Source organism: Lemur catta, chromosome 10, assembly GCF_020740605.2.
Source record: "Lemur catta isolate mLemCat1 chromosome 10, mLemCat1.pri, whole genome shotgun sequence".
In the NCBI taxonomy this organism is placed as follows: Eukaryota; Metazoa; Chordata; class Mammalia; order Primates; family Lemuridae; genus Lemur; species Lemur catta.
In genome coordinates, this window is record NC_059137.1 from 30,600,451 (window position 1) to 30,616,319 (window position 15,869).

The 15,869-nt window shown below is 38.7% G+C and overlaps 1 protein-coding gene and 1 long non-coding RNA gene across 5 annotated transcripts in view; one reads left to right on the top strand and one right to left on the bottom strand.

Annotated features, from left to right (window-relative positions):
- LOC123645830 overlaps nt 1-15,869 on the top strand; it is an 88,037-nt gene that overhangs the window by 55,674 nt on the left and 16,494 nt on the right. The window lies entirely within an intron of this gene.
- PLPPR1 (phospholipid phosphatase related 1) overlaps nt 1-15,869 on the bottom strand; it is a 252,267-nt gene that overhangs the window by 44,839 nt on the left and 191,559 nt on the right. For both annotated transcript variants that reach the window (XM_045562315.1, XM_045562314.1), the window contains one exon: nt 3,828-4,016. In XM_045562315.1, coding sequence (XP_045418271.1) covers nt 3,828-4,016 — 189 coding nt within the window. The remainder of the gene's footprint in view (nt 1-3,827; nt 4,017-15,869) is intronic.

Below are 15,869 nucleotides of genomic sequence, written 5' to 3' on the forward strand. Positions count from 1 at the left end.
AAAATGTGTTATTCTTATCATCATCATTTATGGAATATTCCTTAGCACGTATTTTGGAGGCTTGTCAGTATTGGTCATATTTTTTTTACCCAGAGAAGCAGAGGAATGGAAAGGTTGAATCAGGGTTTCATAATTGACAGCTAGAGTAGAACTCTAGGTTCATAATGCCCAGTCCACTGTCCACATCCCCTTGGCTTCCCACTGGAGCATTTGTCCTGCACTTCAATTTGTGTCATTTGGGGAAAATGAATCAATGGAAGAAAAATGTAGCCTGGAGAAGAATTTCTGCTGAAAATCTTAGAATGAAATGAGACCTATCATCACTTTTGCCCATAGAGAAGAGAAAACTGTAAAGTCTTATTTTTTTCTATTTTTGCTTTTTGGCTGCATGTGTTTTTATTAGAATTGGCATTTTCAAGTGTATTAAAGTTTTGTCACTTCATAATTATTGCCAAAAGAACTGGAGTATACAGTTCATTTTAGAAATATTTCTTTTGGTTTAAAAATAATATACAGTCACAGAGAATTTGGAAAGACACGTGTAAAAGTATGAAAGAAGAGAAAAAAATTAACATTAGCATTCAGAGAATAATAGTTAAAAATGTTTTGTTTCTTTCTATTCCTTTTATATAATTATAAATTTCAGATTTTACTTGCAACACCCACAAGGTATCTCCTTAGGTTGTAACTCAGGCTACATTTGGTACTGGTCCACTTGGAAAGAACACAGCTTGCCAACAGGGCAGCAGTACCCACTTGTCTTCAGCATGTGTCCTTGCAGTGGTCCAGCAGAGCGGTACAGCTCAGGTACATGGGGACTACATCTGTATCAGCAGATGCAGGAGTCACCCTGGCTTAAATGACACATGATGTATAAGAGTCAATATCTGGTGTACCAACGCCATAGGCATAGTTTCCAGGGTCCTACAGTGGACATGCCAAGTTACCAGAGTCACTGCAGTGAAATCATGGCACGGCACTCTCTCAGGTAATAACAGTTCTCTGTGAACCGATGAAATTCACCAATTAGGGGTCAATTTTGCCTGGGGACATACTTGATATGTTACCATCTTCCTTGTTTTTCTCGGGAAACAGAGTCAGAAAATCAAAAGAAGTTCAGATTCTCTCATAGAAGGGAAAAAGATTTTACCCACAACTATATACAATGTTGTGGCCTTAAAAAAAATCCTAACATTAAATCATAAACATGTTCCAGCACTACTTAAGGTATTTCAAAAACATAACTGCCTCATAATATCCTCTAGTATTGTGTACTGACATAAACATTCCTATACACAAATCTTTGTATTTGTATAAAATGCTGATCATTTTCTTGACATAAATCCAGGGAATGGAGTTAATGACTTAATACAAGGCTCTTTGACAACATGGACTGTGTTCCTTTAAAACGTTTGCCAATTTTATATGGGGAAAATGCTGTATCCTTTAAAAATATTTTTCTTTGATTACTGATGAGTTTAGAAATGTTTATATGCACACGGACTATTAAGTGTTTTGTTAATTGTCTATTCTTCATTTTTATTCAAGAAGTTCATCTTTTTAATTTTCTTTTGATAGAAACTTATTTTTAGGTAGACAAATCTAATCCTTTTTATATGATAACATTAGCACTTCTAAGTGAGATTATTACTATTAAGAGTGCTTTTGTGGGTATTTATGTGGACTTACTTTCTAAGTGTTTGAAATCTATAATTTTCTTGTTTTTAAGTATGGGTTGAAAAGCTTTCCATTTATTTTTGGGCTCTGGAACATTTCATATAGTTTGGGACTTTTTAATTCCTCAAAAGTTTGAAGGAACTTATTCCACAGCTACATGTCCCTAGTACGAGTTCTTTTTAGATAAATTTTAGGCATGTTTAAAATTTTATTCTAGTCTCACTCATCTATTCAGCTTTGCCACATCCCTTTTGTAAATTTTTTATTTCATTGTTAGCAAATCATCTTTTCATAGATTATCAGTTTTGAGGTTTTAAGCATTTATTGGCATAGAATTGTACACATAATTTAAACCTTTAAAAAATCTACATTATATTTTTATGTACTTTTGGTTATATTTTTTTTCCTTAACTTTTTTACTTCTCCATTTTTTAGACTAGCTAGGGTTGCACATCTTATTTATCAATTCTATTGTCTGATTCTAATTTTCTGCTTTCGTAATCTTTATTACTTAATTTCCCTAAGAGATTTTGTTCCATTAAAATTTTATATTTACAAAAAGTAACTATAGGAGAACCTTGGCAAAAATAAATATTTTCTAGGATGGGGAAGAATAGAGAATAATATTCTAGTAATTCACTGAGTCACTCGGGGATGGATATCTGAGTACATAGGAAAATGACATGCTTATGAGACAGGAAGAAACCAGGATCTGATTCCAGACTGAGTCCACTGCCTTCAGGTAGAGCCACCATCAAACCATTCCATACAAAACCCTGGTTTGATCTGGCAAGTATAATATCAGTCTAAAACCAGACAGAAAAGGTCTTATGAGGGTTCTCAGTGGAATTTCATCCTCTTCAGATGAAGGGAGTTGGTCTGTGACCCCGAAGAAGGCAAAGAACAGTTTTCTAGCCAGGTTTTTTGATTCCCTACTCTTTAGCACTTAGTACATGCCACACATTGTACTAAAGTCATTTCTAAGCTTCCCAACAACTCATGAAATAAGTAGCCAATTGTCCTCATCTTGCATGGGAAGGAACAGTAAGGTGCCTTGGCCAAAGGATGTGAATCCAGGTATGTTGGGCTGCAAAGTTTGTGTTTTTAGCCACTCAGATACATCATGTTGCAGCTCTTCAGTTCTGACCTTAATCCCTATAGCATACATAGTCTTGTCATTGAAGGGGGAGCTTTATTGAGCCTGGGATCAATGATCCAAAGGAACTTATCATGTCCCTGTTCTCTCTCCAAAGGTCTATTCCATTTCTCATCTTAAAGCAAGCAAAACAGAAAATAACATTTGAACCGAATGTCTGAGCAGTCAGTGTATTCCTTAGAATGACTGTCAGTACCTTTATTACTGCCCCTCAAAGACAGGGTAGAGAGCAGGTAGGGGAGGAGGGAGGGCTGGGGGAGAAAGCTATTAGAAGAGAGAGGGGGGAATGGGAACTGAGATTACATCCCAACTAATCTGACCTTATAGCATGTTTAGACAAAGAAAGATTTACTTTAAAACTCCCCAAAAATATCATTTTTAAAATTAAACTGTCTTTACACTCTTAAGCAATTTCCCTAGAGGTTGCCTGGCCAGATTTTTCCCTCCTGAGAAAGGAAATGAAATAAACAAAGGTAAAATTGCAACTTAATTGAATGTGATATAATGTGAACAGAGCCATCAAGAATGAATCACAATAAACTTCGGGTCAAGTAATTTCTCTCATCTCTGGCCTCTCTGGAAGTTCAATCAGAACAGCAGGAAACACCGGCCTGGGGGATTCTCTTCCACTCTGATCTTAGTCTTTGTGTCAACTCAAGCACTAACATTCAGGATCTCTTCTGAATACATGTGGCCCACCGTGTATTTTTTTTTTTGTAAGAGCCCAGTAGCTGTTAGCTAATCATACTTGCTGATTTAGAACATCTGCATGTTGTTTTAAAATATATTTTAAAAAATTCAGATACCAAAAAAGCAAAAGCCACCTGTAAAGGACCTGATCTATTTTAACGACTTTTTATGCAGAGCTCTGTTCACTCTGTTTTGGCTAAAACAGGATACCACTGATAAGGCAGATAGGAAAAGGCAGAAAGAGCAGACAGGAAATATTCTTGGGTAACTGACAACAAAGAAGGAAGTCTATTTCTGTACTTACAATAGCAGTTGGGGTGGCAGCCAGCACACAATAGAGCACCAGAGGGGTGATGAAGCTTTCTTCCTCTGTCCCTGGGTAAGGCTTCATTAAGTCTCCATCCTGACAGAAGAATCCTTGTATATGCACCTGAAAAGTGTCAGTGCATTCGAAGTAGTAGGCAAGCAGCACTGTCCCAGCCATGATGACAAGCTGAAAATACAGCATGGCCACACAGAGACATTAGCAGGGCTTTGGAGCAGCCCTTGCCCCTCAGAGCACACTCCCTCCATCACCCCGGCAGCAGCTCTCCTGATATTGGTATTGGCGAGTGTGTGCGTGCCTGGCGCAGCGTGCCGTGGGAGTGTGTGCTTGCTTGTCTGCCTTGTAACATCTGTTCTATAAACCTTCCAGCAAATAATGAACAGCTCCCATCTGAAAGGCAGACCCCAGGCAGGCTCGTGGAGAGCCCCAGCCCTCGCAGCTACCCTCCTCTCAGAGTATGCATGAGAACCAGGGCAATGTGTCCATTCAGGACAGCGGTGAAAAGTCTCAGGGCAGTGGCACGAGACTTGGCAAGATGTGGATGTGAGAGCTATGAGTGAGAAATGTCATAAAATATTAAGGTAGACTTACCTTATAAAATATTAGAGATAGGTGAATCATGAATAAACGAAGCACTGAACAGGAAAGCCTAGAGTTGAGAAGGGTTAAGCGAAATTTCTATGCCCTAAATTCCTGGCAGGTATTCTACATCAGTCTTAACTTTACCCTTTCCAAAATGGTTTTGCCTTTATTCCAAAATGCTTTCCACCAGTAAATCAACGACTTTGCTGATGATCATATCTTATTTAGACATAGAGCCCTCATACACTTTTAGGTATAAAAAGAGACAAAATTATCCTTTCATTTTGACCCGAATGTCTGGGATACTCACCAAGGTTTAGATATACCTTTTAACAGGTATGTGGAACTGAGGGGATATGGAAATGCAACATTATTTTTTCCATTCATATTTGGAAAATATCCAAATGCCAAGATAGTGATAATAAAAGTAGATCAAAAAAATAGGTCATTGAGGTTATGAGACTACAGACACTTAAGCTGGAAGAGATTTCAGAGTTCTTCCTGTCTAACACTTTTATTTCATAAATTAGAAAAATGAAGCCCAGAAAGTGGAACTGACCACTGCTTGATTATGCAATAAGTAAACTAAACATTGTTTAGACTGAGCATTGACAAAGCAGGGAAACTAAAATGGAGAAGAAAAATTTTTAAATGGTAGTTTGTTTAAACGTATCAAAGTTAGCCCTATATATATCTATGGCTTAAAATTGTTATTTGGAAGTACATATAGGGCAATGAGGGGCAAAACATAATCTCTTCAGAGTCTAGGAAGCTTAAAGTTCCTATTCCAGTCCTGGGACTAATCCAAGGTCTCATGGAGCGTTGGTGTTAAAGCCAGGACTAAAAGACCACATTTCCTGATCTCCCAGGGGAAAAAATTATCTGTACCAGGGTATTGAAACCGCATCCTATACAAAAAGAGGGAGAGAGGTAGGGGAGGCAAAGTAGCTGAACTCCAGTGCAGAGAGGCAATGTTTGGCATTTTTCTATGCATTTCTTTAGCCACAGCAACGAAGCACAGCCTTTATACTCTGCCCCACTCTTAACCATTCTCTGGAACTCACCCAGCCTCTACGTCTGGGATAGTATCTCTGCAATTCCTCCTCACCATAGCAGAAAGCATCATTTCCTTTAAGAGTCATTTGTATTGAGAATCTTACCCATTTTTCCAATTTTCCCTGTTGCATGCCTTTCTTCTCTGGCTCATAAGCCTTTCTTATCTCCCAGTTATAGTATGTCTCAAGCCTAACTATCTGATATGAAGGTCTTTACCTGTGGGCTGTCTCTACCACTACCACCTTTCCTTTTATTCCTGGTAGGCCGCAAACCAGACTCTCCATTCACTATCCCTTGCCTATGGTTTGTCCTTGGCTCTACAAGGATTATGCTCTTCTAGTATCTGGCATTTTCTAGCCAGTGGATCCCCCATCACAACTTCTGACCACCTCATAGGCTCTGGACACTGTGTGTTTCTCCATGCCTGAAGTTGTTTGTTGGTACCATGTGTAAATCACCAACCTTCATGCCAACCATCTCTGTTGCTTTTCTTATAGCAGCAGGGAAGAAACTTGGATAAATATGTTTCCTATAAGACTGAGAGAGAGATCCTCCAAAGCTGCCCATGATAACGGGTGCTCTTGTCTGCAGCTCATTTACAAAGTCAAAGCTACAAAGTTTCTATCTCTTTTGTGCTTGACTGGTCAACTGAGGTGAGCTGATGGGAAATAACACAGATAGCTGACTTGAATGTTCTGAAAATGAAATAACACCAGGATTCCAACAGTTTTGAAGTTTTGCCTCTGGAGTTGTCTCTGTCCCCTGCACAGGGCTGATGTGGGATTTTTGTGTATCTTATCCATTGGTTGGAAACACATTTCTCTCTCTTGGCTTCATCAGCTCTTGGGAGATACCTGCTTGACAGGATCTATGGGGGCTTTTGGTCAAAAAACAAAATGAAAAAATGGCATCTAACCTCTTCTATTGAGGAAGAATATTGTATTTTACTGGGTCCTTTTGTGCTACAACTTCGTTTTAAAAAAGGGAAAAGTGAAAATGAAGTAAACAAAATAAAAAAAACATACATTTAGGAAAAGGACTCAATACAAAAGCAAAGAACAGAAACTTTTAAAACACAGGACTGTCTTGATACCAAATGCATCAAAATCAACAATAGCAACCCAAAAAAGCATCATATGCCTAAATTTGAAATCTGTAGAACAAATCTTGAATAGTTGCCTGATTTATTTAATCCTGGGAGGAACATTCAGAGAGAATTAAACAAATTTCTCAATCAATTACAGGACATGAAGTAATAAACAGAGAACCTAGGCAACTCAAAGGGTGGTAGTGGTAGGTGGGTGCTTCAGCTCATGTAACAGAACTGACCCATTTGCATGAGTCAACTTGCCTTGGCTCTTGGCCTGAGTAGCCAGAAACTCCCCCTCTCATTTTCAAGCAATCCTCAAACTCCCTGGAGAGTCCCCCAATAACTCCATTTAGAGATGCACAGAACCAAAAATAGAACAATTGCTATCTTGATTTTTAATTTCTTTTCTATTGAACACTCTCTTGTGACCATATATTAAAAAGGAGCTGATGCATTTGCTGTTGGAACAGAAACAACACGTTGATTCCGCCTCTGTGAGCAGAGACATCCACCTCACTGCACTGACAATGCCACACAATTAGCCATCAGCATACTCCCTTTTTCCTCCCTGTCCTGAGCCATGATCCATCACCATCTAGGTTTGTGTCACTGGTGCCAGCTGGCACACTTGCCACCTCCGTTGCCTTCCCCAGCCCCATTTAGGGATGCATGGAGGGAGGCCATAATGTTGATGTCACATGAGCAGATGGTAAGGCCAGGCCAGGCCCAAGTACTGGTGGAGGGTCGAAGATGTCAGCGTGAAAGAAGCAATTATGGCTTGTGGGAGTATAATAAGGTGTAAGGAGCTCATGTACCGGGGACTTTCCTCAGCTGTCGCTTTCCAAGAATGACAATCTAATACAGAAAGAAAATGTATGAAGTGCTGATCATCCCACAAAGATTCAGAAGGCAGATGCCAGCACTATCTGAAATCCAGCTTCTCATGGTTGAAAGCACTGTTTCCAGCCAGGCTCTCTGCTGATTAGAGAAAAGCAAATGTCACAAAGAGTGATAACTGAGGTCACAAAGCTGAGAGAAGAGGCTGAGAGGACAAGAACATTTTCCAGCAGGAGATAAAATCTGGAGGAATTTCTGTCCACTAATTTATAGGACCCGATACAAGCTGGGGGAACAGGGAACTAGGCAATGGTGGTGAGCATATTTCAAACCAGGAAATCCTAGTGCTAGGTGACTGGTTGTCCCTGTTTGCCTGGGACTGAGGGGTTTCTTGAGGCAGAGGACTTTCGGTGCTAAAATCAAGATGGTCCTGAACAAACTGGAGTACTTGGTCACCCTACCTGAGATGATGAATATTTCTTTCCCCAAAGAGGTTTCTCATTCTGGTTTGGCCATGAGCTGTCAATGCTAACTGATAAGTCAATCAATAACTCTTAGTGTGAGAATGAGCTCAGAGGAAGCACCCAAGAAGAGCTGTGATGGTGAGGAATTCTCAGACACACTCTCCAACCCCAAGCAATCTGCTATTCAATTGGAGAGTGCTCACCAAGACAGGCGACAGACAGTGATTTGCAGGAGGGTATCTGCTGATCCCAAGTGGGATTCACAGGTGGCTGCATATGTCCTGTGTACTGGAGGGGAGGGGAGTTGAGAGAAGGAGGACAAGGGAAGGGGGCTACTGCATGAGGGAGGAGAGAGTGCCAGGGGATGAAGAGGGCAGCGTGGTGGCTGTTTAGGGTATTGATCCTCAGCCAGCCCCATGGATATATATGCTCAATTACATAGGGTGAGAGGATAAAGGAAACTCAGACAGCAGGAGCGCTGCATCAGAGCTTAGGTGATAATTGACACAGTTGATGCAACAGCAATGTCTTAGTGAGGGCTCCAGGGAACAGCACACTTTAAGAACCTGCATGTTTTACAGTATTGAAAAAGAGCATCCTAGTCACAAGTGTCAATGGCTGCACACAAAGGCTGGTGTGGGAAACCCCAAGCAGCACTGATGGAAGTAGAAACCAATGTAGTAGGCTAGAGGGGAAGCCCAGGAGAAAAGTGATAGTGAGCCATTGTGAGACCTCACTGGGTACCCTTAGATATAAGTGTGACCCTTGGAGAGGGGCTGGAGGTTCTCCATAAACAACAGAGGCAAGAGCCAAGGAGGGGGAGAAGGGAGGGAGAAAAGGAAAAGAAAGAAGGAAGGAAAGGAGGAAGAGGAGAAGATGATAATGGCATCCTATGCATAGGTCCCAGGAACTGTTCTAAGCGCTTTACGTAAATTAACTCTAAATCTGTCCAACCTGTGTGGTAGGTGTATTATTATTTCCATTTTATGGAGGACGAAACAGGCAAAGAGAGATGATCTGAATTGCACAGGATCACACAGCTCACAAAGGTAAACCTGGGATAATTACTACATATATATGATGTCGGTCTCCACACAAATTCATGTGGCCTGGGGAAAATTAGGTTACACATGTAAATCAGCATAAGAGTAAGCACTAAATATGTGGTACATACTTGGATACTTTATTTAAATGTCTCTGAGTGTCAGTTTCCTCATCTGTATGAAGGTTGATAACTATCTCATAAAGAGGCAATGAGATCTGTTTTATATATTCCATTTTGTTCCAAAAATCAACTTTCCTCAAAGAAAGCAAGCTAGTATCCATAAGAAGTTGGAAAGAAGAAAAAAGGAAATAGACATAGTGACCTAAAATAGGCAGGAATTACAAGTCTGAGTGTAAACTGTCAGTTCAAGAAGGAAACGCTGCTCAGTTACACATTTCACAGTATCTACAAGACAAAACCAACAGTTAAGGATAAGCAGAATATTTCTGACATAGTAACCAGGCAGGATTTCTTCCTTTGGATTCTCATAAAGGAAGTAAAAGGATAAACAGTGACTCAGTGATGAGTGTGATGGTGCTATTCTGTTTATGAGACCTCATATCAACTTTATATAGGCTTAATGTAAGCAAAATTTACAAAAGCAGGACTGGGATAGAGTAGAGGAGGTTAGCATGATGATTCTGTCTGGATTGAACTTGAGAGAGAGAGCACAAGTGAAAGGTTAAGAGTGTAGGACAGACAACCTAGGTTGGAAAGCAGCTCTGCTGCTCACTACATATGCGATGTAAATTTTTGTGTCTCAGTTTCTTCATTTGCAAAATGGGGCTAATAATACTGTAGCACCTACTTCTTTGGGTTATAAACATTTAATGAGGATTGTGTATCAGTTTCTTAGGGCAGCATATGACTCATAACACTAAGCATTTTCTGGAAGAGTGGATGGACTATTGGGCAGCAATGAATGAGGGAGACTATCTTTCTAGCATGCGCCTGGCTAATTAAATATAGACCTGCATCTTTTAATTAACAAGCCATTAAACTGTGATTAAGTGATATCCTGTTGTGAAAACTGAGGAACCCCAAATGGACCAGTGCATGTATGAGAATTCATCCCCCTTTTTAAAGAAGGATGAAAGGGCAACCAAAGGCAAGCATATGTGGATCAAATGGGATCAGTCAGTCATTCAACTGATATTAACTGAATGCCTACTATGCACAGACATTAGGAGTATTTAGTTGTTAACAAAACTGAGTAACAAATAAGAAAACTGTTAAAACAGGTATGGTCTTTGGACTCATGGGGCTTTCTGTGGGGGGAGACAGACATCATAAAAGCCCCTCAAATAATAATAATGACTCTCATGGATTGACCATATGACCAGCTATATAACTTTAAAGGTATTACCTTACATGATACTTACATTACTCTGGGAGATAAGAGAAAACTTATCTAAGCTCACAGAGCAAGTGAATGGTAGAGTTAGGCTTTGAACCTCTAGTGTCATTTAACTACCATTTTATATTTAAAAACTACAATTAGCATAATGAGATGATATATGTAAAGTGCTTAGTACACTGCCTGGCACTTGATAAGTGCTCAGTTCTTTTTCTTGCTTTTTAACTTTTATTTGCTCTACCTTTTCAGTGCTTTTTTATATGATTTTGGGGGGCAAGTAGAGGTTGACTATGGCCTCTCCCACATTCTCCTTTCTTAGCTACCTCAAATTACTACTTTCTCCTGCCTATGACCATTCTTTCCCCAATTCCTTTAATATTTCCTTTCCTTCAGCCTGTTTTGTAAATAGTGGTGCCCTCCCAGGATCAATCCTTAACCCCCTTGTCACTTTTCTTCTATGCTGTCTTCTTGGGAGATCTCATCTCCTTCTGTGGCTTCCATCCTTACACTGATTCCATTGACCCTCATATCACCATTCTCGGCTCTGTGTTCTCTCCTGACCACCAACATGGTGTTCCATAGACACTGCAAAACCACAAGTCTAACTGGAATCCAGCATGTCTCCTCCTCCAAGCTGCAATTTCTTCCGAGACCCCTATCCTGGTAAATGCAACCAATATCCTCCAGTCTCCAGGCTAGAACTCTCCATGTCATCTTAGACCCCTTCCTCCCCCAGCTTTCTCACTCCTCCTCATGCCGTACCTGGTCAGTTGCCAAGTCTTACTGCAGTGCCCCTCATATGAATCTTTCTCGTGCCAACTACCACTGCCTTATTCAGGCTTCCATAGTCTCTTACTTACATTATTGAAAACTTGTCCTACCTGCTCTTGCTGCCTTTGGGATCTCAACCCCTCCATGTCATCATTTGCCCTGCTGCTAAAGACTTACCATCGTAAGGTATAGCTATGATTATATCTTTATACTCCTCCAAAAGCTTCAACGATTGCTTTCTATGCACTGAATGTTTGTGTTTTTCCAAAATTCATATATTGAAGCCTAAATACTCAATGTGATGGTATTTGGAGGTGGGGGCTCTTGGGAGACAATTAGGTCATGAGGGTGGAACCCTCAAGTATGGAATTAGTGTCCTTATAAGAGACATGAGAGAGGTGATCTTTCTTTCTCTCAGCCTCAGTGAGGTAACAGCAAAAAGGCAGCTGTCTGAATACCAGAAGAGGGCCAGACACTGAATCTCCTGGTACCCTGATCTTGCACTTCACAGTCTCTGGTGAGAAATAAATGTTTTTTGTTTAAACCACTCAGTCAATTGTAATTTATTACAGCAGCCCAAACTAAGGCATAGCTATTTCAGGTAACCCAAGCAATTTTCTCTGCATTGAATATGCTGGGCTTTGCCCTGCCCATATTTTTTTTGATAATGGAGAGAAGAAGCTTTCGATCTGAATAGAGTCCAAGCCAGAAAATCCCATCAGGCATTGCTCCCCAATTAGTGTAAAATACATAACATAGGTCTACCTCTCTGGCTGCCTACACCTTCCTACTTGGCCACTTCTTAACAAATGCAAATACTACATCTTTGTCTTTATTTAGCATTTCCTTCCTCCAGTATCATGTTGTTTGTGGATAATATGGAGAAACAGAGTATATCATAATATTGTTAGGTAGATTTACAACTACATCAAGGAAAGGATAAATATTGGGTATAAGTGAAACTAAATTGGGTCACAAAATTTTCTCTTTTATCTGCTGTCAGGGATTTTTTAAAAAATTCAGTGGCATGGATGAATACATGTTAAATGTATAGTAACATAAAACTGGCAGGCATAGCTAATATCAGAGAAAGCAGAATAAAAATTCAAAATGATTCTGACATTTGGGACTATTCCTTAGGGATAAATATAAAGTCCTACTGTAGGGCTCTGTTAGTCAATAACTGCAGAGGCCAGAAGAGTAAGAGGCTTGGGAGCTCAGCCTTCCCCAGGGTGGCCTCAGGCCTCAAAGGAGGGAAAGGACAGAGCTCAACAGTGATAGTGATGAGAGAATAAGCAAAGAGAAGGCTGTGAAAAGAAGGTCCTAGATGACTTGATGTGTGTTTTACTCCTTTACTTACTTACTAGAGGTAGGTAAGGAAAAAAGGGAGCAGATGGAATCCATCTAGGATCCTTGTGGTCTAAAACTTTACAGCTCTGCTATGTCCTTTGTTAAAACAAAATAAGTTGATTTGGGTACTGACTCGAGGGCTCTCACAAGAAGCATTAGAAGTCAGCAAGCTACTTCTAAACACCAACTATGTGCCAAAACCCTCAGCTTGGTTGGCAGAAATATAAAAATGAATGAGCTCTTGTTTTTAAAGGGTATGAGCATGTGGCCACATGGTCAGTGTTATAACACAGTTGGTTAGTTGTTATGATTGGGCAGATGGATAGCTGAGTGGATGAATGGATGGAAGGAAGTATGGACAGATATTTTGATGACATCAAGGAAAGAATATTAACTGAGACAGAGAAGGAGTTGTATTGGCAGCGATGTTTGAGCTGGTTGTCATGGTGTAATGGAAATGTATGGCCTTCAGAGCTTAGAGACCCTGATGTAGTGCTAGCTGGACCATTTACTACCTGTGTAGCTTTTAGGCAATGTACAAAATCTTTCTGAATCAGCTTCTTCATATATAAAATGAGAATAACAACATCTACAACACTGAATTGTGACTATTAAAACAGGCTTATAGTACTTGCTTAGAAAGGGGAACCTCCTCAGCATCACCATCTATATCTCTAAAAGACTCAGGAATATTTCTTCAAGGCTTATCTAGGTATGGTTTTATGTGATCAAAACATTCTATAAAAGTATAAGAGCAAGTACTTACATAATGTTTTAAAAATTAAACTCTTGAGCTTCTATAAATTATTATGTAAAACACATGTGTACTATTTTGAACCTGACAAAGCTATATGGAAGGAAATCCCAATGACTGACATTCATATACATGAGCTCAGAAATGCAAATCAAAACAATAGTGACATGTTACTAATATTTATGTCCATCAAATTAGCAAAAATGTGAAAGTTAGATAGTAACAAGTATTGATGAGAATATAAGAAAATGGAAACATCATGTACTGCCAAGAGAGTTTAAGCTGGTGCAGACTTTTTGCAATCTGGCAATGCCTGGAGAAATGAGGTGTGCATGCGCCCTGTAACTCAATAATCTTACTTGGGGTTTACATTCCATAGGCCTATGCAATTAAATACATGAAGACGTAGATAAATGTCACTTTTAGTAAAAAAAGAAAAAAAAAGAAAAAAATGTTGAAGATCACAAAGTAAAATGAGGTATATGATGCAATATTAAATGATTGTCAGAAATAAATTATTAGATTTCATAAAATAATAAGCACATATCTGGCTCTTATTCAATGTCAAGTACTTTTCTAAGTGCTTTGTGTAGATCAATTCATTCAATTCTTACAACTCCAAAAGTGAATATTAGTAACTCTATTTTACAGATGAGGAACATGAGAATCAGAGGATTCAATCATTAGCCTATGGTCACACCGCATATAAATGGAAGAGTCAGCATTCACCCCATGTAGTATGGTCTTGATTTTTCACTTTTAATCACTGTGCTCTACCGAGTAAAACTTAAAAGCATCCAGTGAACAACAGAAAAGAAACAGAAAAAGATCTGTAGTAGAGTGATCTTTATCTGAACTAAAAGCACATACTGAAAATGTTATATACTTTGCAGGCCATACACACATTTAAGGACATACAATAAACACATGACAGTCAGGATAGGTGATGTTGAGGACAAATAATCAAATGGCTCTACCACACACTGAGTAATATGATTAATGCAACCTGGTAGACCCAAAGACCAAATAGGGCCAATGAATGAATGTTTAGCATCCTACAGACTTAGCCGGTATCTGTGTTGAATGAAAGACTGTGTTTGATAATTGACTCAAAATACTGCCTTTCTCTATTTGTTGTAACAAATCTGACTTGTTGAAAGAGAAAGAGTAGAAAATAAGGATTATGCTGCATGTATAGCATTCTTAATCTTTTATTAAAAAATTACTCAACACATCTGATTGCTGTAACTCTTGTACAAAAGTGCACAACCATGAAATGAGTTTCTGCCCTTCACTGTAATTATTACAGATATGAATATAATTAATGTTGCTCTAAAAATAAGTAATATTTTCATGGATCCACTGTTTCATGATTTTAAAAGGAGATCAGAAATATAACATCTCTATTTAAATATTAAAATTGCATTTATCTCAAATTTTAAAAATTAATTTTTGTTATTTACTATAAGAATTCTTTTCTCATCATGAGCTTTGAAATTAGAGGTTTAGAATAAAATGCACTGAAAAATGATTTATGACTCCACATTAAAATGAAAACATAAAATTAACACTGAATTTTCTGAGTGCCATGTAGAGCAAAACATTAAAGATTCCAACCGAAAAAGAAAACTAAGGGAACAAGGTAGAGTTTCTTATGTTTGTTTTTGAAGAGTTTTAAACAGAAGTACTTGTGATACCATTTTAACTTCCCTGGCAGGAAGGAATATGATTCTTCTTTCTCCATACACATTGCTGAATTACACAAATAAGTAGAAAAGGAAAAACATTCTCTTCAAATAGTTTTGTTTTTCTTTCAAATTAAAACAGGTAAATCCCAACATTGCAAAAGACTTAAATGTTCTCATTTACTTTTGAAAATTACTGGGTAAGGATTTTTTCTTATTTCCTTTTAAAATTACTCAGTAGGTTGCCTCTATGATAGCTTCTTTCCCAAACACATTAGAAAATCCTGCATAAGTGAACACAGATTGGCACTTCACTCAAACTCCTGCCAGCTCACAGGTGCTCAGGCCTGCACCTGCTTCACTCTGGCTGCATCTAAACAAAGCCAATTAGCCTAGAGAAAGCAATCAGGTGAACATCCAGCTCGACAGGTGTGTAACATTGTAGAAATAATGCTTTGTATTGATGGAAACGTTCTATACCTGCCTGCTTAATGTGGCAGCGACTAACTACAGGTGGCTATCGAGGACTTGAAATGTGGCTAGTGCAATTGAGAAATGGAATTTTTAATTTTATTTCAATTTATTTAAATTTATTACTAAATAGCCACACGTGGCTACACACTGAACAGCATATAATGGCCTCACATTAGCAGGGTGGTACCATGAACCAAGCATAAGTTTAAATCTTTATTATAAAATATTCTAATGATAAGTATATAAATTGGAAAATACACCATCAGAAATTTACTCACAAAGGTTAATAATTTACTAACATTTGGTGTATACTGAGTCTTCCAGACTTTTTTGCTCCCTAGGCACATAAACACTTTCAACCATAGGTCGATTTAAAAATATATAAAATAGAATCACACCATAGATGTTCTATGGCTTTTCTCTTAACAATATACTGTGACCAACCATTTTCCTCCGTTAGCACAGAGAGATATTTATAGCTGTATGAGACAACACATTCCCTTCTTTGCTAAGCCAATCTCATTTCTGTCATTTCCAGTTAAGGAGTCCTGATTAA